The sequence below is a fragment of the Symphalangus syndactylus genome, chromosome 3 (assembly GCF_028878055.3).
Source record: "Symphalangus syndactylus isolate Jambi chromosome 3, NHGRI_mSymSyn1-v2.1_pri, whole genome shotgun sequence".
NCBI classification, from domain to species: domain Eukaryota; kingdom Metazoa; phylum Chordata; class Mammalia; order Primates; family Hylobatidae; genus Symphalangus; species Symphalangus syndactylus.
The window spans coordinates 16,385,001-16,409,501 of record NC_072425.2 but is presented as its reverse complement, the minus strand read 5'-3'; the positions used below and the strand labels follow the sequence as shown (position 1 = coordinate 16,409,501).

At 54.9% G+C, this 24,501-nt stretch overlaps 1 protein-coding gene across 4 annotated transcripts in view; it reads left to right on the top strand.

Annotated features, from left to right (window-relative positions):
• The first annotated feature begins 2,050 nt into the window (after positions 1-2,050).
• CERCAM (cerebral endothelial cell adhesion molecule) overlaps positions 2,051-24,501 on the top strand; it is a 25,646-nt gene continuing 3,195 nt past the window's right edge. The window contains exons 1-15 of one of the 4 annotated variants that reach the window (XM_063635847.1): positions 2,051-2,539; positions 8,564-8,724; positions 8,942-9,061; positions 9,324-9,407; positions 10,251-11,138; positions 12,924-13,034; positions 13,204-13,321; positions 14,185-14,319; positions 14,457-14,661; positions 18,082-18,201; positions 18,538-18,614; positions 18,715-18,821; positions 21,262-21,394; positions 24,166-24,293; positions 24,474-24,501. The exon at positions 24,474-24,501 is cut by the window's right edge and continues 176 nt beyond it. In XM_063635847.1, the coding sequence (XP_063491917.1) occupies positions 10,942-11,138; positions 12,924-13,034; positions 13,204-13,321; positions 14,185-14,319; positions 14,457-14,661; positions 18,082-18,201; positions 18,538-18,614; positions 18,715-18,821; positions 21,262-21,394; positions 24,166-24,293; positions 24,474-24,501 (1,359 nt within the window). In that variant the 5' untranslated portion in view covers positions 2,051-2,539; positions 8,564-8,724; positions 8,942-9,061; positions 9,324-9,407; positions 10,251-10,941. Of the gene's footprint in view, positions 2,540-8,563; positions 8,725-8,941; positions 9,062-9,323; positions 9,408-9,974; positions 11,139-11,267; positions 12,840-12,923; positions 13,035-13,203; positions 13,322-14,184; positions 14,320-14,456; positions 14,662-18,081; positions 18,202-18,537; positions 18,615-18,714; positions 18,822-21,261; positions 21,395-24,165; positions 24,294-24,473 lie in introns of those variants that run through there. The other 3 variants (XM_063635848.1, XM_055270921.2, XM_055270924.2) reach the window with 3 other exon arrangements.

The window sequence follows — 24,501 nt, the reverse complement described above, 5'->3', positions numbered from 1 at the left end:
CTGAGATCCCACCCAGCCACAGCCAACTCACCTTCTGGGTTGTCTTACTTAGCCCTGGGATTGTCCCTGTTCCCCTGTCCCTTCCCTACTCCAGGTTTTGGCCTCAAGAGAGAAGGCCCTAGGGGTACAGGAGTTAGAGCAGGGAACCTTGGCAGACTCACGGACGGGGCTGAATCGCAGCTCCACCCAGTAATTGTGTGATCTTGGACAGGTGTGGCCCTCTCCCAGCCTGCTTTCCCCATGTGCAGACCATGGATCAGGTTCATTCATTCACAGGTAATGACGGAGCCCTCCTACGTACCAGCTCTGAGCTGAGCATGGGGGCACGCAGTGGTGGATGGACCACTCGGATCCTGCCCTTGACTATTGTGGTTAAATAGAAGAGTAACAGGCAGCATTTCCCACCCACTACCTCTGGGTCCGGTCCTGGGCTAATCACTTCATCTGCGTCATCTCATCCTTTCCATAACAAAATCAAAGATGCAGAGGCATTGTTCCTGTCTCCATTTTCCAGCTTTGGAGACTGCTAGACTCTGAGAGGTCCAGTCACTTGCCCAAAGCCAGGCAGTCTGGAGGCAGCAGAGCTGGGATTCTAGCCCAGACCGACCGTAGCCACCAGGAGGAGTAATTCGCTAATAAATACTTGGAAAGAATCAAGCACAGAACCTGACACAGCTCCAGACTCAGAAATGGTGGTGTTTACTCCATGCATAGAGTGTCCCCATTCCACAGGTGGGGCGACTGAGGACAGGGAGAGAAAACCTGGGGTAAAAAGCTCCGGGGAACTTCAACAGTAACACCAACAGCAGTTCCAGAGTCACCAGGGCTGGCCAGAGTGAGACAGGCAGACTTGGTTTCAAACCCCAAACCCCAACTCTGGATGAGCTTGGGCAAGTGATTTATTTAGATTCTCCGTGCCTCAGTTTCCTGGTTTCCTCTTCTGTAAAATAAAAATATTCCCAACTGGCCAGGCATGGTGGCTCACACCTGTAATCCCAGCATTTTGGGAGGCCAAGGCTGGCAGATCACTTGAGGTCAGGAGTTCAAAACCAGCCTGGTCAACATGGTGAAACTTCGTCTCTACTAAAAATACAAAAATCAGCTGGGCGTGGTGGCATGTGCCTCTCGTCCCAGCTACTTGGGAAACTGAGGCAGGAGAATTGCTTGAACCAGGGAGGCAGAGGTTGCAGTGAGTCAAGATAGTACCACTGTACTCTAGCTTAGGCGGCAGAGCAAGAATCCATCTCAAAAAAAAAGAATTCCTGACTTCACAGGGTTGTGAAAATCAAGTTATGTAATACATTTAAAGCACTTAGCAGTCTGGGCACGGTGGCTCACGCCTGTAATCCCAGCACTTTGGGAGGCTGAGGCAGGTGGGTCATCTGAGGTCAGGAGCTGGAGACCAGCCTCACCAACATGGTGAAACCCCATCTCTACTAAAAATACAAAAATCAATTGGGCGTGGTGGTGGGTGCCTGTAATCCCAGATACTCGGGAGGCTGAGGCAGGAGAATCGCTTGAACCCGGGAGGCAGAGGCTGCAGTGAGCCGAGATCATGCCATTGCACTCCAGCCTGGGCGACAGAGTGAGACTCCGTCGCCCACCCCCAAAAAAAGCACTTAGCAGATGCCTGGCACACAGCAAATGGTTAATGATAGCTATGATTATTATTCTGAATAAGGTTAACATTTATTCCTTTGAGCCTCCTGCTGGGTTCACCTGAGGACAAGGCTCTGTGGAGTGGGGCGGGGGTTAGGAGTTGTTGAGGGGGGTGGGGATAGCAAAACTTGGTCTTCTTGGGGTCCCTAGAAGTCCCGACATGGGCTAGTTCTGTGGGTCAGGGGGAAGCAGAAGGTATCAGGGCTGAGAGAGGGAAGGGGCTGCCTGGGCCCAGAGGAGTTAACAGCTCCCAGGACCTGGCTCAGCAGGGCTGCCACGCTGCAGCCACAGCAACGATTTTAGCAGAGGAGCCAGGACTGCTTCCTGATGGGCAAAACAGCTGGCTGCCCAGAGAAAACAGCTGGACTGGTCCCAGCCTCCTGAGAACAGAGGCAGAGCCTCAGAGGAGGACAGCTGCACATCTGGGATCCTGGGAGAGGAGGGCATGGCCAAAAGGGAGAGAGAGGGTGGTCCGTGGAAGTGTGTGTGGGTGTTGGGTGGACCCCCAGAATGGGGGGGGCCAAGGGCAGATTCCTAGAGCAGAGACCAGGGTGTGCTCAGTCTAAGCAGAATGGGCAGGGATGCCTCCAGCTGGGCTTTGAGGGTCTCAGTCTTCCCTCAAATAGGAAAGATGAGGGGCAGGGGAGGATATTGAGGACAAGCCTCTGCTCAGCCCTGGGTCCTCTTGGAACCGGGCTTGGAGCCGGAGGTGGGGAGGGTGCCCAAGCTGAGCTCCTGGATTCGCATCTGCCGAACTGCACCCAGAACCAGGAGTGGGGTGCGGGCCCATCCTCTGGCCAGGATCCTGGGCTCCCTTGGCCACAAAGCAGGACAGGGGACCAGAGATCCCCCAACTCAGGAGACGTGAAGCTGGCAGCTGGTAAGAGCATCCAAGCATCCTCTCTGCTTTGGGTCCCCATTTCAAGCCTGTTTGACTGCCAGGCCATGAGGACTCCCAATCCGGGGGCCCTATCTGGGCCCTGGGGCACCCCCAGGCTGCCCCTACCCATTGGCAAGGAAGCAGCTCCTGGGACCTCAAATGAGGTGGGGCAGGGTATGCAGAGGGTTAATGGGGGTGTGGCCAGAGTCCACTGGACCAGAGCAGCCTACCCGGGTTCCTGACCCCCAACTCCCAGTGGGCTGATACCCCTAGTTTCTCTTTGACCCAAAAGGGCTCTTGTAGCCCACCTCCCTAACCTCCAGGAGTGGGGGTTGGCCCCCAGTTTGAGTCTGCCAGCCTCAGCCCCCCTCTCCCTGGTGGAGCCATGCTACAAAGTCTTTGCCAGGGGCAGGCAGGCCTTGGAACTGAGGCTCCCAGCGGGAAGAAGGCGCTGGGGATGGGGACAGTTCTTGCAGGGTCTCTACTCCAGGAAGCCAGAGTCAAGCCTGAGGCGCTGGCGCCATCACCTGGATTTGGTCAGAACTACAATGGCTGAAGGGGGTGAGGATGCTGCAGGCAGAAACTCGCAGCCCCACCAGGTGTCAGCCCCATAGGATCCAGATCCCGCTCAGCCAGATGGGCCCAAGCAATCATTTTTTTCCAGGCATGGCCCAGCTAATGAGGTCTTAGGCTCCATAGGACAGCACTTTTTTTTTTTTTTTTTTTTTGAGACAGAGTTTTGCTCTTGTTGCCCAGGCTGGAGTGCAATGGCACAATCTCGGCTCACTGCAACCTCTGCCTCCCGGGTTCAAGCGATTCTCCTGCCTCAGCCTCCTGACTAGCTGGGATTACAGGCACCCGCCACCACACCCGGCTAATTTTGTATTTTTTAGTAGAGACAGGGTTTCTCCATGTTGGCCAGGCTGGTCTCAAACTCCCAACCTCAGGTGATCCACCTGCCCCAGCCTCCCAAAGTGCTGGAATTACAGGCGTGAGCCACCGCGCCCGGGCTTTTTTTGTTTGTTTGTTTGTTTTGATGGAGTCTTGCTCTGTAGCCCAGGCTGGAGTGCAGTGGCATGATCTCGGCTCACTGCAACCTCCGCCTCCTGGGTCTCAGTCCAAGAAATTCTCCTGCCTCAGCCTCCCGGGTAGCTGGGATTACAGGCACGTGCCATCATGCCCAGCTAATTTTTGTATTTTTAGTAGGGATTATACGTCTGTAATCCCAGCACTTTGGGAGGCCGAGGTGGGTGGATCACGAGGTCAGGAGTTCAAGACCAGCCTGGCCAAGATGGTGAAACCCCGTCTCTAGTAAAAATACAAAAATTAGCCGGGCACCGTGGCGGGCACCTGTAATCCCAACTACTCAGGAGGCTGAGGCAGGAGAATCCCTTGAACCTGGGAGGCGGAGGTTGTGGTGAGCCAAGACCTCGCTGTTGCACTCCAGCCTGAGTGAAAGAGCCAGACTACGTCTCAAAAAAAAAAAGAAAAGAAAAAAGAGAAAATCCAAAACCCTGCCATATGGTTGGGGGCAGTGGCTCATGCCTGTAATCCCAGCACTTTGGGAGGCTGAGGTGGGTGGATCACCTGAGGTCAGGAATTTGAGACCAGCCTGGCCAACATTGGCAAAACCCCGTCTCTACTAAAAATACAAAAGTTAGTTGGGTGTGGTGGCAGGTGCCTGTAATCCCAGCTGCTCAGGAGGCTGAGGCAGGAGAATTGCTTGAACCCAGGAGGAAGAGGTTGCAGTGAGCTGAGATCGTGCCACTGCACTCCACCCTGGGCGACAGAACGAGACTCCCTCTCAAACACAAAACCAAAACCAAAACCCTGCCATAGTTTCAAGGCACTGGGTGACCTGGCCATTCCCACCTATTTGACCTCACCTCTTACAATATCCTCTTGCTCACCTTGCTCCAATCACACTGGCTGCCTTGCGTATTCCCACCTCGGGGCCTTTGCTCTACTTGTTCCTGCATCTGGAACACTCTTCCCTCAGATCTCCCCTTGATTACCTCTTCCTTTTGTTCCAAAATGTCTTCCCTGACCCCTCTGTCTGAATGTTGCTCGACTCCCAACTACTCTCAGTTCTCTCTCTCTCTTACTTATTTATTTATTTTTGAGCCAGTGTCTGGCTCTGTTGCCAAGGCTGGAGTGCAATGGCGCAATCTCAGCTCACTGCAACCTCTGCCTGCCAGGCTCAAGTGATTCTCCCACCTCAACCTCCTGAGTAGCGAGTAGCTGGGACTACAGGTGTGCACCACCATGCTCGGCTAATTTTTATACTTTTTGCAGAGACAGGGTTTCACCATGTTGGCCAGGCTGCTCTCGAACTCCTGAGCTCAAGCAATGTGCCTGCCCTGGCTTCCCAAAGTGCTGGGATTACAGGTGTGAGCCACTGCCTTCCACCTACTCTCAGTGCTTGATCACGTGTTTCAATTTGTTCATGGCATTTACCACTCCTTGAAATGATCTCTTCATTGATTGTTTTGCTTGTTTCCTATCTGTCTCTCCTCACCAAAATGTAAGGAGCCTAGGAGCAGAGACTGCGTCTGTTTTGTGCACCTCTCTATTCCCAGCCCCTAGCGTTCCACCTGCACATAGCATGTGCTCGGGAAATAGTTGCTGAATGAACGGGATCATATAGAGTGACCTGTAGGGATATGTCTCCCAGACGTGGCATTGGGGAAATCTTTGCAGAGAGAGGAAGTTTGGGCTGAGATTATAGGACCCAGAGTGTAGAAGCTGCCCAGGAAGGGAAAGACCAGTCCAGGCAGTGGGACCAAGGGAAAAAATAGAAAAGGATGTGGGAAGGTCCAAAAGCATGGAGTATTCTGGAAACTGTAAATTGTGCAATTTGGCTGGAGCATAAGGTCGGGTCAGGGGGAGGGCTTGCAGACCAGAGGAGGTAGAGAAGATGCAGGCAGGCCATGAAGGGCCTTGTTGCTCCTTGAGAGGTTGAGCTCTGTGCTCAACAGTGGCAGCCCTGAAGGGAGTTATTGTCAGGCATTTTAGAAAGGCGTGCTGACCAGACTCAGTAGCTCACACCTGCAATCCCAGCACTTTGGGAGGCTGAGGTAGGGAGGATTGCTTAAGTCCAGGAGTTCAAGACCAGCCTGGGCAGCATAGTGAGATCCCCGTCTATACAAAATAAGTAAATAAATAAATATTAGGTATGCACCTGTAGTCCAAACTATTCAGGAGGCTGAGACAGGAGGATGGCCTGAGTCCAGGAGTTCGAGGCTGCAGTGAGCAATGATCATGCTACTGCACTCCAGCCTGGATGCAAATATGAGGAGGAAGTGTCCACTCGGGGGAGTGGTTGGAGGACTCTGGTCTCTGCAGGATCCACCTTGGTGTGTGTCAAGCAGAGAATGGAAGGAAGTGAAGAGTGAGACAGGGAACAAGGTGCACATTCACCATTCAAGAGGCTTGGCGGAAGAGAGTGAGTTATGGCCACAGCTAGAGGCCACAGGGGTGCCTTGGTGCTTTCTTATCCTTAGTCGGGGGAGATTCAAGTCCTTTGACATGTGGAAGGAAGGGCCTAGAAGAGAGGGAGGATGGGGATCCAGGAAGGGTGAGGGGACCAGGTGTAACCACCCAATGGGTTCACCTTGCTCGCTGCCTAGACAGAATCGATTTATCAAGACAGGGGAATTACAAAGGAGAAAGAGTAATTCACGCAGAGCCGGCTGTGCAGGAGACCGGAGTTTTATTATTACTTAAATCAGTTCTCCCCAGTCATGTGGGGATCAGAGTTTTTAAAGATAATTTGGCAGGTAGGGGCTTGGAAAGTGGGGAATGCTGATTGGTCAGGTTGGAGATGGAATTGTAGGAGGTGGAAGTTAAGTGTTCTTAATGTCTTCTGTTACTGGGTGCGATGGTAGAACTGGTTGGGCCAGATTACTGGTCTGGCTGGTGTCAGCTGATCCATCTGGTGCAGGGTCTGCAAAATATCTCAAGCACTGACTTTAGGTTTTACAATAGTGATGTTACCCCAGGAGCAATTTGGGGAGGACCCAAAGGCTGCATGACCCCCAAATTGTAATTTCTAATCTTATAGCTAATTTGCCAGTCCTGCAAAGGCAGACTGGACCCCAGGCAAGAAGAAGGGTCTTTTTGGGAAAGGGCTGTTATAAATTTTGTTTCAGAGTCAAACCATGAACTGAATTCCTTCCCAAAGTTAGTTCAGCCTACGCCCAGGAGTGAACAAGGACAGCTTAAGGGTTAGAAGCAAGACAGAATCAGTTAGGTCTGATTTGTTTCGCTGTCATAATTTCCTGAGTTACAAATTTGCAGAGGCGGTTTCACAGGGGCCGTTCTGTTGAGGAGGGGTGTGTCTCCTGAGGCTGGCTGAGGGCAGAGGTAGAAGGTTTGGAGGCTGGAAATGAGAGTTCCCAGGTAATGGCTTCTATTTTCTCCAAAAAGTAGTAGAGAGATCTTTGCTGGGGGAAAGGGGCGGTGGAATGGGGGCTTGAGAAGACTGGAGGCTTTTGTTTTGTTTTGTTTTTTTGAGACAGAATCTCACTCTGTCACCCAGGCTGGAGTGCAGTGGCGTGATCTTGGGTCACTGCAACACCCACCTCCTAGGTTCAAGTGATTCTTCTGCCTCAGAATCCGAAGTGGCTGGGGCTACAGGCATGTGCCACCACACCTGGCTAATTTTTTTTTGTATTATTATTATTATTATTTTTTTTTGAGAAGGAGTTTCGCCCTTGTTGCCCAGGCTGGAATGCAATGGCGTGATCTCGGCTCACTGCAACCTCTGCCCCCTGGGTTCAAGTGATTCTCCTGCCTCAGCCTCCTGAGTAGCTGGGATTACAGACACACGCCACCACGTCCAGCTAATTTTGTGTTTTTAGTGCAGAAGAGGTTTCTCCATGTTGGTCAGGCTGGTCTTGAGCTGCCGACCTCAGGTGATCCACCTGCCTCAGCCTCCCAAAGTGCTGGGATTACAGGTGTGAGCCACTGCCCTGGCCTTTTTTTGTATTTTTAATAGAGACAGGGTTTCATCGTGTTTCCTAGGCTGGTCTCGAACTCTTGGCCTCAAGTGATCCGCCCACCTCAGCCTCCCGAAGTCCTGGGATTACAGGCATGAGCCACCGTGCCTCAATGACTGGAAGCGTTTGAAATGCCCTGAGGGGAGTGGGCAGGGGACACAGGGAAACAGGATTCTTGGGCTGGGTGAGAGCCCAACTGAGGGTAGAGACCCTGAGTTTGCAGTAGCCCCAACCTGCCCCAAAACAAGATGGCTATTGGGTTTTCCAGGCAGGTGTGATGGGAAAACTCTGAGGCAAGAAAGTTACTGACAGGCGGGACTACTGGGGAGGGTGGGAGGACTGGGGGGAAGAGGAGGACTTGAGGCCAGGGAAGAATCTGGAAGCCCCCTGTCTTAGTCCGTTTGGGCTGCTATAACAACATATCTTAGACTGCATAATGTATAAACAACAGAAATTTATCAGCCGGGCATGGTGGCTCACACCTGTAAGCCCAGCACTTTGGGAGGCTGAGGCGGCTGGATCACCTGAGGTCAAGAATTCGAGACCAGCTTGACCAACATAGTGAAAACCCATCTCTACTAAAAATACAAAAAATTAGCCAAGCATAGTGGTGTGCGCCTGTAATCCCAGCTACTCAGGAGACTGAAGCAGGAGAATCGCTTGAACCACCCCCCACCCTTGGCCAAAAAAAAAAGAAATTTATTGCTTATAGTTCTGGGGGTTGGGAGGTCCAAGGTCAAGGCGTCAGCAGATTTGGTGTCTGGTAAGGGCCCGTTCCTCATACATGGGGACTTCTAGCTGTGTCTTCATGTGGCAGAAGGGGTGGACAAGCTCCCCAGGCCTCTTTTTTTTCTTTTTGAGACGGAGTCTCACTCTGTTGCCAGGCTGGAGTACAGTGGCGCGATCTCGGCTCACTACAAGCACCGCCTCCTGGGTTCACGCCATTCTCCTGCCTCAGCCTCCTGAGTAGCGGGGACTACAGGCGCCCACCACCACGCCTGGCTATTTTTTTTCTATTTTTTAGTAGAGACGGGGTTTCACCGTGTTAGCCAGGATGGTCTCGATCTCCTGACCTCATGATCCACCCGCCTCGGCCTCCCAAAGTGCTGAGATTACAAGCGTAAGCCACCGCGCCCAGCCGGCCCCACCTCTTAATACCCTGACATTAACATTAGGTTTCAACATGTGAGTTTTGGGGGTCACGGACATTCAGACCGTAGCACCCTTGGACCAATAGGACAGGCAGAGGCTGTGGAATGACTCTGGGGTGGGTGAAGTAGGGAACACTGCTGTGCTTTAGAAAGGGAATCTCTCTTCTGGGGCTGGGAGTGGCTTCCCGCAGGGGACTACCCTGCAAGGGAGGAGGAATCTGGCATCTCTCCAGGATGCTTCTCCATTGCAGGACCGCTGGCCTAGAAATGGCCTCAAATGGAAGCTGCCACCCGATCCTGGTGGACGCTTTGGAGCTAGGCTAGAGATCAGGACTCCAGGGTTCAGTGCGCACGTGCTGCCCCTGCACTAGGTAAGTCCCTTCCTCTATGGACCTCCAGCCCTCCCCTTCCAGTGGAGATAGTGTGCACAGCCCTAGCTCTCCTCCCTGACCTTGGGAAAAGGCTGAAGGGAGACCCCGTGGTGTTCCTAGGAAAGGAGATCTTCCCAGCGGTGGGAGGGTGAAGGGGGAGCCTCCCTCTCCTCCAGTCCTGTCTTCCCAGCCCCAGGCCGGAGCTCTTCCTGTGTGTCAGGCTCCAGGCGGGAAAAGCTGCCCGTGCATTCATTCTCTCGAGGAATCCCTGCAAACCCTCCCAGATGGTGGCGTTATCAGCCCGATTTTACCCGAGAGGCTCCTGAGGGAAAGAGACCTGTCTGAGGTTGGTGACAGACACCCGGTTCGATCCCATCTGTGGTGCCGCCAGGCCTCTCCCTTTTCTGCTCCTCTCCCGAGAGGCTGGAGAGTCCTTTCCCTCCCAGCAGGGTCCGGCGGTGCTCCAGGGGAGCCAACATCCCCTGCTTTGGAGGGCGGACGGGTCGGGTCGCAGTGAGCAGCTCCGTGGTGTCCCCTAGTTCTACACTCAGACCAAGAGAGGGCTGTGAGGGCTGTGCTCTTTTTTTTTTCTTTTTGAGACGGAGTCTCGGTCTGTCATCCAGGCTGCGATCTCGGCTCACTGCAACCTCTGCCTCCCGGGTTCAAGCAATTCTCCTGCCTCAGCCTCCCAGGTAGCTGGGAGCACAGGCACCCGCCACCACGCCCGGCTAAATTTTGTATTTTTAGTACAGGTGGGGTTTCACCATGTTGGCCAGGCTGGTCTTTTTTTTTTTTTTGAGACGGAGTCTCGCTCTGTCGCCCAGGCTGGAGTGCAGTGGCGCGACCTCGGCTCACTGGAAGCTCCGCCTCCCGGGTTCACACCATTCTCCTGCCTCAGCCTCCCGAGTAGCTGGGACTACAGGCGCCCACCACCACGCCCGGCTAATTTTTTGTATTTTTAGTAGAGAGGGGGTTTCACCGTGTTAGCCAGGATGGTCGCGATCTCCTGACCTCGTGATCCGCCCGTCTCGGCCTCCCAAAGTGCTGGGATTACAGGCGTGAGCCACCGCGCCCGGCCGGCCAGGCTGGTCTTGAACTGATCTCAGGTGATCCGTCCGCCTCGGCCTCCCAAAGTGCTAGGATTACAGGCGTGAGCTACCACGCCCGGCCTGGCTGCGCTCTCTTAAAGGGCCGAAGCAATGCGGGTGCTGGCGACCGACGCAAGGAGGTGACGCGCAGGGGACTTAAGGAGCGGACCGCCGCGGGAGGACGCGCCCAGGTCAGAGGGACTCCCTCTACGACCCCCACTCTGGGTCTCCGGCCCACGCGTGGCCCGGCTGGTCTGCGGAGCTGGCGCCAGGGCCGCCAGAGGGCGCCCGGGGCGGAGGAGGGGGCGGGAGCCGGGAAAGCCCGGGAGGTGGTGGCCGAGTCCGCGCCGCCCCTCTGGGTCTGCGGCTCTGGTCGAAGGGTCCGCTGCGTGGGCCGGGGAATCCGGATTCCGGGGGTTCAACGCCCAGGGGTTCCATGAGCCCCTACTGTTCTCGGACGCCCGGCTGGCCCCGACGCACTCGTCCCAGCACCCCTCCCCCGTCCCCGTCCTCCGGCCCCTCCCCCGTCGCCCCTCCGGGGTCCAGCCGGGCGGGGCTGCTCCAGGGTCGCTGCTGGCGCGGGTCCCCGGGCCCTGGCCCTCCGGTGCCCCAGTCGAAGGACAGAAAACTTGAGCATCCAGGCGCAGGGGTGGGGAGGGGATCCCACTCTGGGTGTGCACTGCCCCGCCCTCTCCGGGTCTGCCTCGGCCCCGCCCGGGCCCCAGGCCCCGCCCCCTCCCCTCGGCCGGCCCGAGAGCCCCGGGGGCCGCCGCAGCCTCCCGAGCGCCCGCCATGCGCGCTGCCCCTGCCGCGCTGCTGCTCCAGCTGCTGCTCCTGCTGGGGCCGTGGCTGGAGGCTGCGGGCGTTTCGGAGTCGCCGCTGCCTGCCGTGGTCCTTGCCATCCTGGCCCGCAATGCCGAACACTCGCTGCCCCACTACCTGGGCGCGCTGGAGCGGCTGGACTACCCCCGGGCCAGGATGGCCCTCTGGTGAGAGACCTGGGCATTGGCACCGAGTGGGCATCTAACCCCCAGCATCGCGGATGGCCCCCGCCCCCGGCGGCCCTGTCTGCTCGCTCCCTGCCCAGACACCACCTAGACAGGCCCCTCCCCTCACAGACGGCCCTGCCAGCCCGAGCCCCCAGAGAGGACCCCGAGCCCCCTGCTGGGAGACGACAGACCTCTGAGGCCACAGGCCGACGCGGGACACCCACCCCTCCTTCTGGTCCCCTACTCCTTCCTCTTGGGGCCTTTCCTGGGTGTAGGTTGGGCCCAGCCAGCCCTTTTCACCCCAGCCTTCAGGGCCCAGCTCAACCCCGGTGGGACCTGTGGTTGGCTGGATTTGAAGAGGAGCAGACAGGAACCTTTGAGTCCCCTGGGGCCCAATGTGGCCGGGATCGACCAGGCTGGAGGCTTCCGGGCACAGGTGGGGGGTGCCATCAGCACTGGGCTCCGGGCTGTGCAGGGGAGTCAGACTGGCCCCCCCTCTGTCGGGGCTGGGGCCAGCTCTCTTGGTAGAGGGGCAGGATCCTGTCAGCCAAGGGCAGTCCCCCTTGCTGGAGCCTCTCCCCTCTGGCATCTCTGTACCCACAGGGCACCGGGATCGAAGGCCACAACTCCTGGTCTGTAGACACCAGAACAGGGAGGAGTCCCTGGCTGAGGCTGGGGGTAAACTGAGAAAAATGACAAGCCACCCTCTACAACACACCACAGTTGGGCTGGGGGGGTGGAGCCCTGGCCTGGGGAGGCCGCCCACAATTACCACAGTTTGGGAGTTTGTTAGTTCCCACCCCTGTAAGACTTGACACGTAGTCTTCATTTCTGGGGAATTGGCTTAAAGGGGCAGCATCACCCAAAACCTGGGCACTTGGCTAAACCCCCACCTCTGTTATGGGAGCCCCTTCCCCAGGAGAGGGGAGGCTGTGCCCCATGACAACGGAGTTTGGGCCCATCTGCGTTCTCAGGGATGCTCAGAGCATGATTTGGTCCGTATTACAACCTGGGGGTGGAGGAAAGCAGCAGCTCTTCTGTCTAGTCCCCATTCAGAGAGGTACAGGGGCTGGCCTGTGGTCACACAGCCACAGGTCACACAGGTAGGTATCCGCCCACCTACCAAAGGTAACCAGGGAATGCAGCAGGTGTGATCCTTAAAGTCGAGGTACTTTTCATCTTTCAAAATGCATTCGTTGGCCAGGTGTGGTGGCTCACGCCTGTAATTTCAGCACTTTGGGAGGCCAAAGTGGGCAGATCACCTGAGGTGAGGAGTTCAAGACCAGCCTGGCTAACATGGCGAAACCCCATCTCTACTAAACACACAAAAATTAGCCGGGCGTGGTGGTGCACGCCTGTAATCCCAGGTACTCAGGAGGCTGAGGCAGGAGAATCACTTGAACCCGGGAGGCGGAGGTTGCAGTGAGTCGAGATCACACCACTGCACTCCAGCCTGGGCGACAGAGCAAGATTCCATCTCAAAAAAAAAAATGCATTCATCTTTTCTTATCTTGGTTCATGACATAGGCAGGACAGCTTAAGTTATAGAAGGAGGACGTGAAGCCCAGAGAAAGATGGGACTTGCCTGAGGTCACACAGCAGGTCACAGAACTGTGATGGGGACCTGGCTGTGCTGCCTCCAGCCTCTCTACTGTAGCACGCCTACCCTTCACTGTTCCAAGGAAGTTCGACCTCAAAGGTGTTGGTGCTTTGGGGTCAAGGCTGCCTTGGGGTTCAATCCTTCTGTGGCTGTGCCCCTTCAGCCTTTTTTCTTCCCGTCCCCAGGTGTGCCACGGACCACAATGTGGACAACACCACAGAGATGCTGCAGGAGTGGCTGGCGGCTGTGGGCGATGACTATGCTGCCGTGGTCTGGAGGCCTGAGGGCGAGCCCAGGTGGTGATCTGAGGGGAAGTGTGCTGGGGAAGATGGAGAACAGCTGCAGCCCAGAGAGGAAAAGGGACAGCCCAGAGCCACAGCCTCCAAGCCAGGGCTCTGTCCACTGCCCTGCAGAGAGGGAGGGGCATGTACCCCATGGGAACATCTCACCTCTCTATCCCCTCAGGTTCTACCCAGATGAAGAGGGTCCCAAGCACTGGACCAAAGAAAGGCACCAGTTTCTGATGGAGCTGAAGCAGGAAGCCCTTACCTTTGCCAGGGACTGGGGGGCCGACTATATCCTGGTGAGGAAGTCTGGCTAGAATTGGGCTTCTGAAAGGTGGTAGTATCTGTCCCTGATAGAAATCTGGGTATAGGCTGGGTGCAGTGGCTCACGCCTATAATCCTAGCACTTTGGGAGGCCAAGGCAGGTCAGCTGATCACCTGAGGTCAGAAGTTCGAGACCAGCCTGGCTAACATGGTGATACCCCCATCTCTACTAAAAATACAACAGTTAGCTGGGCGTAGTGGCAGGCGCCTGTAATCCCAGCTACTTGGGAGGCTGAGGCATGAGAATCGCATGAAGCTGGGAGGTAGAGGTTGCACTGAGCTGAAATCACGCCACTGCATTCCAGCCTGGGTGACAAGAGTGAAACTCAGTCTCAAAAAAAGAAATCTGAATGTGACTGACCCACCCGAAGGCTGGATCCTTCAGCAGGCTATCTGGGCCAGAACCCAGACCAGATGTTCAGATTGGATCCCTATGTTAAAAGCTCAGACTAGTACTAAGCCTGGACCCCTCAGATAGATCCCGTTGTATATACTTTACTGAGCCTCGATTCCTGGGCTAGAGCCCAGGGTATAAACTGAGCCTGGATCTCTGAACTAGAGCTCAGAGTAGGTGTTTGGACCCATTTTCTAAGCCAGATCTTAGATAAAGGTCTTAGATCAGCAACTCAGGTATAATCTCTGGACCCAATCCCTGAGTCAGTGCCCTAGACTAGAGCCTTGGTCCAGAAACGGATGTACTGAGTTTGTTAGACCTCTGTAAGAGCGTTCCCACTGGATCCTAGGAGCCACGCTGGGTCTCTGGCAGGACCACTCAGTGAACTCCTTGGGGGGCTGCAGCCCAGGCAGGGCTGGAGCCTGTGATGTCCCCTCCCCAAAGTTTGCAGACACAGACAACATTCTGACCAACAACCAGACTCTGCGGCTTCTCGTGGGGCAGGGGCTTCCGGTGGTGGCCCCAATGCTGGACTCCCAGACCTACTACTCCAACTTCTGGTGTGGGATCACCCCCCAGGTGAGGCCGGGATGGGGCCTTGGGTGGATTGAGGTCCTGGAAGGAGGGACGTGAAGAGCAGAGAGCCTGGAGGCCTTGGGGTCTGTGGGCAGGGCCAGGGGAGCCCTCTCACAGCCCAAAGCATTCCTTTTCCCCAGGGCTACTACCGCCGCACAGCCGAGTACTTTCCCACTAAGAACCGCCAGCGCCGGGGCTGCTTCCGTGTCCCCATGGTCCACTCCACCTTCCTTGTATCCCTGCGGGCTGAAGGGGCAGACCAGCTTGCCTTCTACCCCCCACATCCCAACTACACGTGGCCTTTCGACGACATCATCGTCTTCGCCTATGCCTGCCAGGCTGCTGGTGAGGACCAGCCCTCCTTTAGCATTCCTTGGAGGCCTCTGCGCATTTGCACATGCTATTCCGGCTGCTTACCATGCCCTTCCCTACTCTGCATTTCATCCTGTTAACTCATGAGTTACAACTTTGGGTCATGAGTCTTCTTTTCTCTCTCTCTCTCTTTTTTTTTTTTTTTTTTTGGTGTGATCTCGGCTCACTGCAAACTCTGCCTCCCAGGTTCAAATGATTTCCTGCCTCAGCTTCCTGAGTAGCTGGGATTATAGGCACCCGCCACCACACCCAGCTAATTTTTGTATTTTTGGTAGAGACGGGATTTCGCCATGTTGGCCGGGCTGGTCTCAAAACTCCTGAGCTCAGGTGATCCACCTGCCTTGGCCTCCCAAAGTACTGGGATTACAGGTGTGAGCCACCGCACCCAGCCAGTAGTTACTTTTAAGACGAAAGTTACTAGAAAGAGTTTGGGTATGGCCGGGCAAGGTGACTCAGACCCTAATCTCAAAGTCTTGGGAAGCTGAGGCTGGAGGGGAAATCACTTGAGCTCAGGAGTTCGAGACCAGCCTGGACAACATAGCAAGACCTCATCTCTTTTCTGCCTTTTTTTTTTTGAGATAGAGTTTCGCTCTTGTTGCCCAGGCTGGAGTGCAATGGCGTGATCTTGGCTCACTGCAACCTCTGCCTTCCGGGTTCAAGCAGTTCTCTTGCCTCAGCCTCCCGAGTAGCTGGGATTACAGGCATGCACCGCCACGCCTGGGTAATTTTGTGTTTTTAGTAGAGACGGGGTTTCTCCATGTTGGTCAGGCTCATCTCGAACTCCTGACCTCAGGTAATCTGCCCGCCTCAGCCTCCCAAAGTGCTGAGATTACAGGTGTGGGCCACTGAGCCCAGCCCAGCATTTTTTTTTTTTTTTTTTTTTTTGAGACAGAGTCTTGCTCTGTGGCTTCCATGCTAGAGTGCAGTGGCACAATCTCAGCTCACTGCAGTGTTGACCTCCCCCACCTCAGCCTCCTGAGTAGCTGGGAACACAGGTGCACACCACCATGCCCAGCTAATTTTTGTATTTTTTGTAGAGATGGAGTTTTGCCATGTTGCCCAGGCTGGTCTTGAACTCCTGGGCTCAAGTGATCTGCCCCCTCAGCTTCCCAAAGTGCTACGATTACAGGCATGAGCCACCACCCCCGGCTGCGAGATCCCATCTCTACAAAAAAATTTAAAAATTAACCTGGCGTGTTGGCCCACGCCTGTAGTCCCAGCTTCTTGGGAGGCTGAGGCAGGAGGATTGCTTGAGCCCAGGAGGTAGAGACTGCAGTAAACTGTGATTGTGCCACTGTACTCCACCTTGGGCAACACAGGATGAGACCCTGTCTCAAAAAAAAAAACAAAAACAAAAACAAAAAAAACAAACAAAAAAAAACAGAGAGAAAGAAAGTGTTTGGGTATGGATGGAATAAATCCAGTCCTGGCCAGGTGCGGTGGCTCACGCCTGTAATCTAAGCACTTTCGGAGGCTGAGGCAGGTGGATCACGAGGTCAAGAGATCGAGACCATCCTGGCTAACATGGTGAAACCCCGTCTCTATTAAAAATACAAAAAATTAGCCGGGCATGGTGGCAGGTGCCTATAGTCCCAGCTACTCGGGAGGCTAAGGCAGGAGAATGGTGTGAATGCGGGAGGCAGAGCTTGCAGTGAGCCGAGATCGCACCACTGCACTCCAGCCTGGGTGACAGAGTGAGACTCTGTCTTAAAAAAAAAAAAAATCCAGTCCTGAGGATGAGAGGGAGGGGTGGAGACACTCATGGTGGAGTGAAGCTCTTGAGAAGGCTGCAGAGAATGTGTAATTCCGACCTTGAAGACTATCTGGTGCATGGAGAACTTTGCAGGTGGTCAGGGTAAATTAGAGGTGATGATTTAATCAAGTAATCAGTGGCAGCCGGTAAGGAGGGTGTTGTGATTCTTTGTTTTGTGCAGCAGAAGTCTGCAGTGTGCAGACATGCAAGAAGAAATCTTACTAAGTGCAAAAAGCGAGTGAAGGTGAAACAATTGGAGGGGAAAACACAAGAGGAAACAAAAGCATTCTGTTAGTTTTCATTTGCTATCCCTACTTCAAGCGACAGCCGTTGTTAATTGGTCAATGGTTTGAAGGAATTCAGTCTCTAACAGCCAGATATTATATCCCGGCTCTGGGCCAGGCTCTGTGCTCAATGCTGGGAATAGAGTTAGCTTTGTTTTTTTGTTTGTTTGTTTTTAAGACAGAGCCTTGTTCTGTCACCTAGGCTGGAGTGCAGTGGTGCAATTTTGGCTCACTGCAACCTCTGCCTCCCGGGTTCAAGTGATTCTCCTGCCTCAGCCTCCTAAGTAGCTGGGATTACGGGCGGCCACCACCACACCTGGTTAATTTTTGTATTTTTTAGTAGAGATGGGGTTTCACCATGTTGGCCAGGCTGGTCTCAAACTCCTGACCTCAAATATCTGCCTGCCTGGGCCTCCCAAAGTGCTGGGATTACAGGCGTGAACTACTGTGCCCCACCTGGGTTAGCTTTTTAATTGGCACCGTGTGCCTGCCCCTGAGGATAATTATAATAAAGGTAACAAATATTGGCCGGATGCAGTGGCTCACGCCTGTAATCCCAGCACTTCGGGTGGCCTGGGGTGGGTGGATCACTTCAGGCCAGGAGTTCAAGACCATCCTGGCCAACGTGGCAAAACCCTGTCTCTACTAAAAATACAACAATTAGCTGGGTGTGGTGGCGCGAACCTGTATTCCCAGCTACTCAGGAGGCTGAGGCAGGAGAATCGCTCGAACCTGGGAGACAGAGGTTGTAATGAGCCAAGATCGCGCCACTGCATTCCAGCCTGGGTGACAGAGAAGGACTCCATCTCAAAAAAAAAAAAAAAAAAAAAAAAGGCAATAAGTATTGAAGCCGGAGGAAGGCCACTCTGGCTGCCAGGTGAAAGACGTCATGGAGGGGAGCCCCAGAGGGTGTGAGGAGAAGTGGAGGGGTCTGGGGAAAAGGCGATGGCCCTTGGATCCAGGTGGAGTGGTCGGGATCAGGAGAGATGGGGGGATTTAGGAGACAGAGCAGTGGGGCTCACTGGCATCCTGTGACTGTGATGGGTAGGAGTTTGCCTGCCCCTGCCTCACCTTGATACCCTGAGGGCAGGGACTCGGTCTTGCTCACTGCGGTAACCCTGGCTCCCAGCGGGTGCCCTGGACAGGTATATTGAATGAATGAACCATTTCAGCAGAAAGACCCCTTAGATATTGTGTGAGCCAAGCCCTTTCTCCCTCTAGTCCCACAGGTGGGGAAACTGAGTCCCAGAGAAGACCGACATGTTGGGTCACTGGCAGTGCTGGGCCTAGGACCTCTCAGCTGGGTTCTGAGAGCCCCACCCTCCGCTGCTGCTCTCACTCAGCCTGTCTCTGCAGGAGTCTCGGTCCACGTGTGCAATCAGCACCGTTATGGGTACATGAATGTGCCAGTGAAATCCCACCAGGGGCTGGAAGATGACAGGGTCAACTTCATCCACCTGATCTTAGAAGCACTAGGTGAGGGCTGGGGAACTGTTCCACCCACCTGCTGCCGGGGCTCCCTACCTCCCCACGGTGCCCCTTTCCCTAGGCCCTGGACTGGAGCGGGCATTGGCCTTGGGGTTCCAGCTTTGCCCCTAACTGGTTCCATGACTCTGAGAAAGTCCTTTTCCCTGTTGGGCCTCAGTCTAGCATCCCTACAATGGGGGCAGGTGGATCCTGTGATCTCCAAGGTCCTGTCCTGTGGGGTGTTCTGCCAAGGGGGGCAGGAATGAGGCTGGGGGCTAGGACTTCAGGGTGACTGCTAACAGGAGTCAGTAGGGACTCATGCTTGGGGTGTGCTTCCCTTTGCAGTGGACGGCCCCCCCATGCAGGCCTCCGCTCATGTGACTCGGCCCTCTAAGAGGCCCAGCAAGATAGGGTTTGACGAGGTAAGTCCCCCAGCCTGTGGGCTCGCTGTTAGGAGGTGGATGGGCCCTCCTTTCCTGCTCCCCTGCACTTACCGCCCACCCCCCACCCCGCCTCCTCCAGGTCTTTGTCATCAGTCTGGCTCGCAGGCCTGACCGTCGGGAACGCATGCTCACCTCGCTCTGGGAGATGGAGATCTCTGGGCGGGTGGTGGACGCTGTGGACGGCCGGTGAGGCTGCCTGGGAGGGGGCCCTGTGCGCTTGGGGGAGCAGTGTGGTCCACCTCCTAGCCCCCTAGGACTGGGAAAAGCAGACGGGTTGAATGAGTTTCCTGTCCCAGGAAGTATCCAAATAGGGTCTGAGTAATACTCTCTCAGGGAGTTCCGGAGCAGACACACGTGGGAGAAGATGCCCTCCGGCTGCTCACCAGAGGACAGCACAGTGGCTGAGGCTCCAGGCCCTGGGTTCCAGCTCTACCAGTTACTGAATGTGTGACCTCCAGCCAGCTATCCCCATCTCTCAGCCCTTTTGTATAAATAGCAGATAACTGTGCCCTTCTCTTAGGGTTTTGTAAGTTTAGTGAAGTTAGCCAGGGCCGGGCACATAGTAAGTTTCCAAAGGCTTAGGTGTCCTTCCTTATTATTACTCTCCATCCTGGACTTGAGCTACTGGTGCTTGGGGATCAGGAAAGGCCAGCCATCTTCTCCCGAGGAACCCAGAGGCCAGGCTCCTCCAGCCGCCAGCGGTCCCATGGCCCCATATGTCGGCTGCCATTTGCTCCAAGTGCTCAGCTCTTTTTTTTTTTTTTTTTTTTAGAGACAAGGTCTCCATCTGTTGCCCAGGCTGGAGTGCAGTGCCACAAACATGGCTCACTGCAGCCTTAAACTCCTGGGCTCAAGCAATCCTCCCGCCTCAGCCTTCTGAGTAACTGGGACTATAGGTATGCACCATCACACCTAGCTAATTAAAAAGAATTTTTTTTTTTTTTTTTTGAGGCAGAGTGTCACTCTGTCGCCCAGGCCTGGAGTGCAGTGGTGCAATCTTGGCTCACTGCAACATCCGCCTCCTGGGTTTTAAGTGATTCTCCTCCCTCATCTCCCGAGTAGCTGTGATTACAGGCTTGCATCACCACACCCCGCTAAAAAAAAATTTTTTTTTTTCATAGAGATAGGGTCTCACTCTGTTGCCCAGGCTGGTCTTGAACTCCTGGCCTCAAGTGACCCTCCTGCCTCAGCCTCCTGAATAACTGGGACTACAGGCATGCACCACCATGTCCACCTAATTAAAAAAAACTTTTGGCCCGGCGCGGTGGCTCACGCCTGTAATCCCAGCACTTTGGGAGGCCTAGGCGGGCGGATCACGAGGTCAGGAGATCGAGACCATCCTGGCTAACACGGTGAAACCCCATCTCTACGAAAAATACAAAAAAATTAGCTGGGCGTGATGGCAGGCGCCTGTAGTCCCAGCTATGTGGGAGGTTGAGGCAGGAGAATGGCATGAACCTGGGAGGCAGAGTTTGCAGTGAGCCGAGATCGTGCCACTGCACTCCCACCTGGGCGACAGAGCAAGACTCCGTCTCAAAAAAAATTTTTTTTTTGACTGGGCACGGTGGCTCACGCCTGTAATCCCAGCACTCTGGGAGGTTGAGGTGGATGGATCACCTGAGGTCAGGAGTTTGAGACCAGCCTGGCCAACCAACATGGTGAAACCCCCTGTCTACTAAAAATACAAAAATTAGCCAGGCGTGGTAGTGGGCACCTGTAATCTCAGTTACTTGGGAGGCTGAGTCAGTAGAATTGCTGGAACCCAGGAAGCAGAGGTTGCAGTGAGCAGAGATTGTGCCATTGCACTCCAGCCCGGGCCGACAACAGTGAGACTCTGTCTCAAAAAAAAAAATTTTTTTTTGGAGAGATGGAGTTTTTCTCTGTTGCCCAGGCTGGTCTTGAACTCCTGGCTTCAAGCAATCCTCCCACCTTGGGCTCCCAAAGCACTGGGATTACAGGTGTGAGACACCATGTCCCCTGAGGTCTCTTGACCATAGGCTATCTATCCATCCTTTGCTTGGGCCTCTGCCCAAGAAGTATCTATCATGTTCCCACGTTCTTCCTAGCGTGCCTCCCCCTCAGGCAGCCCCCTAGCATCCCACCCTTTCCTCAAGGGTCACCCCCGTCTTACCATATTAGGACACGTCCTAATAGTTATCCTCTCAGAACTCCCGAGGTGGCTAGGCATGGTGGCTCACGCCTGTAATCCCAGCACTTTGGGAGGCTGAGGTGGGTGGATCACCTGAGGTCAGGAGTTGGAGACCAGCCTGGCCAACATGGTGAAACCCCATCTCTACTGAAAAAAAAAAAACACGTTAGCTGGGCATGGTGGTGTGCGCCTGTAATCTCAGCTACTTGTGAGGCTGAGGCAGGAGAATCACTTGAACCTGGGAGGTAGAGGTTGCAGTGAGCTGAGATGGTGCCACTGCGCTCCAGCCTGGGCAACAGGGGCTCCAGTTCCCCAGGTCCAGTCCCTTGACAGCTTCGGGTCACTCAAAGGAGTTACAAGGCAGAAACCTTCTTCAAACCCGACTCCAGTGTGACTGTCTCCAACATGCACAGACCTGGCCCCTCTGGAGGGATCTCTGGCAGGCACCCCTCACCCCACCACACCTGTGTCCCTCAGGATGCTCAACAGCAGTGCCATCAGGAGCCTCGGCGTAGACCTGCTCCCAGGCTACCAGGACCCTTACTCGGGCCGCACTCTGACCAAGGGCGAGGTGGGCTGCTTCCTCAGCCATTACTCCATCTGGGAAGAGGTGAGGGCGCCTGCTTCCTCCACCCACAACCTTCCGGGAGAACGGGACCAGTTTGTTCTAATTCACGGCTCTGTGAACAAGTGTGTGAATGAAGACATTCATCAAAAGCTGGCCAGCAGCTTTCAATCTCCTCTGTGTTCAACACCTCAGTGGGCACCATTAAGCGGTGCTTGTTTTCATTCTGCAGTCTCTCTTGAGCACCTACTATGTGCTAGGAGATATTCTGATCTGAGAACACAGAGGAGGACAGGAACAATGCATGTCTGCTCCTGCCTGCAATAAAGGGATCCCCCTGGGGCTCAGGGACCAGAGCGGGGTTATGGAAATCAAAACCAAGCTTGCAGCGGAGGGCAGAGGTATGGGCCACTTTGAGAGGCGCCTGGTGTGGGAGGGGGTCAGAGTGGACCTCACCATTGAGGGGTGCGGAGAAGAGGCCTCTGGGCAGAAGAGAACAGTGGGTGCCAAGGCCCTGAGGCAGGAAGGTGTTTAGGAGCAGAAAGAAGGAAGCCTGGGGCTTAGCATGTGCTCGGTACTTGGCCAAGAAGCCTCAGCCCGGGGGCTGGGAGTGTGAGCGCGGGAAAGAGGTTGCCGGACACCGCAGGAGAGAACGGGAACTGGGCCCTCCAAGGGCAGCCCCTCCAGGAGATGGGACATGGATTCCTTGTTTTTATTCTCTGCTATAGCCAAATATATGTGCATGTGTGTGTGAACATTATGGGTTTTTGTTTTGTTTTCTGAGATGGAGTATTGCTCTGTCACCCAGGCTGGAGTGCAGTGGCACCATCTTGGCTCATTGCAACCTCTGCCTCCTGGGTTGAAGCAATTCTCCTGTCTCAGCCTCCGGAGTAGCTGGGATTACAGGCATGCGCCACCACACCCGGCTAATTTTTCTATTTTTAGTAGAGAGGCGGTTTCGCCATATTGGTCAGGCTGGTCTCGAACTTCCAACCTCAGGTGATCTGCCCACCTCGGCCTCCCAAAGTGCTGGAATTACAGCCCAGCCTATGTTGGCTTTTTTACCATCCCTGAACAAACTGGAGGATGACATGGTTCACTACTTTTTTTTTTTTTTTTTTTTTGAGATGGAGTCTCGCTCTGTCACCCAGGCTGGAGTGCAGTGGCGCAATCTCGGCTCACTGCAAGCTCCGCCTCCCGGGTTCACGCCATTCTCCTGCCTCAGCCTCTCCGAGTAGCTGGGACTACAGGCGCCCGCCAACACGCCCGGCTAATTTTTTTTTTTTGTATTTTTAGTAGAGACGGGGTTTCACCGTGGTCTCGATCTCCTGACCTCGTGATCCACCCGCCTCGGCCTCCCAAAGTGCTGGGATTACAAGCGTGAGCCACCGCGCCCGGCCTTTTTTTTTTTTTTTTTTTTTTTTTGAGGCAGGGTATTGCTCTGGCACCCAGGCGGGAGTGCAGTGGTGTGATCTTGGCTCACTGCAGCCTGGACCTCCCGGGCTCAAGCAATTATCCCACCTCAGCCCCGCCGAGTAGCTGAAACTACAGGCGCGCACCACCACACCCAGCTAAATTTTGTATTTTTTGTAGAGACAGGGTTTCGCCATGTTGGCCAGGCTGGTCTCAAACTCGTGAGCTCAAGTGATTCCACCCACCTCAGCCTCCAAAAGTGCTGGGATTACAGGCATGAGCCACCGCTCCTGGCTTCACTACTTTCTGAGCTGATTTCCTTTTCACAGAAGTTATCAAAAGTAGTTTTCCAAAAGTTATTCCGAAGTAACTTTTCCAAAAGTTATCAAAAATACTTTTTCTTTGGGATATTCGGGGCTGGGGTCTTCCCACCCCTTACCCAGCCCAGCTGCCTTTAGAAAATAGCAGGAGGCCAGGCCAGGTGTGGTGGCTCACGCCTGTAATCCCAGCTGAGGCGGGCAGATCACAAGGTCAGGAGTTCAAGACCAGCCCGGCCAACATGGTGAAACCTCGTCTCTACTAAAAATACAAAAATTAGCCCGGCGTGGTGGCGGGAGCCTGTAATCCCAGCTACTTGGGAGGCTGAGGCAGGAGAATCACTTGAACCCGGGAGGCAGAGGTTGCAGTGAGCCGAGACCATCTTCTGGTGGGAACTGCAAGCCTCTCACCCGCCCCCAGAGAGTCGGGCTTCTGGGCCCAGCCACTGTCTGTCATGCCTGCCCTCAGGCAGCTGGAGGGGTGGGAGGGGAGATGGTTCCCGGTCTTGGCCATGGCTACCTTGGCCTCCACCGTTCCTGCTCCTCTTCCATGCAGCCCCCTGACTTGGGGGGCCATTTCACTCCAGTCTGGGCAACAAGAGTGAAACTTCATCTCAAGAAAAAAAAAAAAAAAAGGAAAATTGCAAGAGACCAAAGTGACAAGCTGGGCCCTGGTGTTCAGCAGACGCGGGTTCATATCCCAGCTCTGCCACTGCCTGGCTGTGTGTCCTTGGACAGGCAGTTTCCCATCCCTGCGTGTCCACCTCCTTCCTGCAACTGAGGGTCATCATTTCCTGCCTCCTGAGGGCCCCTGCAGATATGCAGTGACACAGCCCTGGGGTACAGTAGCACTCAGGGAATGTAGCAAGGGCCACGGTTACCATCATGATTCTATCTGGAGAGCCTCAAATGCCAGAGCGAGGTTGGGATTTCAGGTCCCGGGCAGTGGGGCCCCCAGCAGGCTTTGGGGCAACTGCATGATGTGGCCAGGCCAACTGAGGCCAGGCAGAGGCTGTGAGCTTCAGTGTGGAGGGAGGGGGATAGCTTAATCCGAAGAGCCTTCTCCCACCCCATTGTGTGCCACAGGTGGTTGCCAGGGGCCTGGCCCGGGTCCTGGTGTTTGAGGATGACGTGCGCTTTGAGAGCAACTTCAGGGGGCGGCTGGAGCGGCTGATGGAGGATGTGGAGGCAGAGAAACTGTCTTGGGACCTGATGTAGGCAGCCTGCACCCTCAGGGACAAGGGGGCGGGGTGGGCCTCCGGAGTCTGCCTTTTCCTGCTTGGGACCCTGGCCGGCCCATCCTCCGAGAGCCTGGCCCTGTAGGAGCGGGTGTGGGAGGGTCCCATGACACCCAGGACCTAAGTGACTCCTGGGCCCCTTGGTGTCACTTACAGCTACCTCGGGCGGAAGCAGGTGAACCCT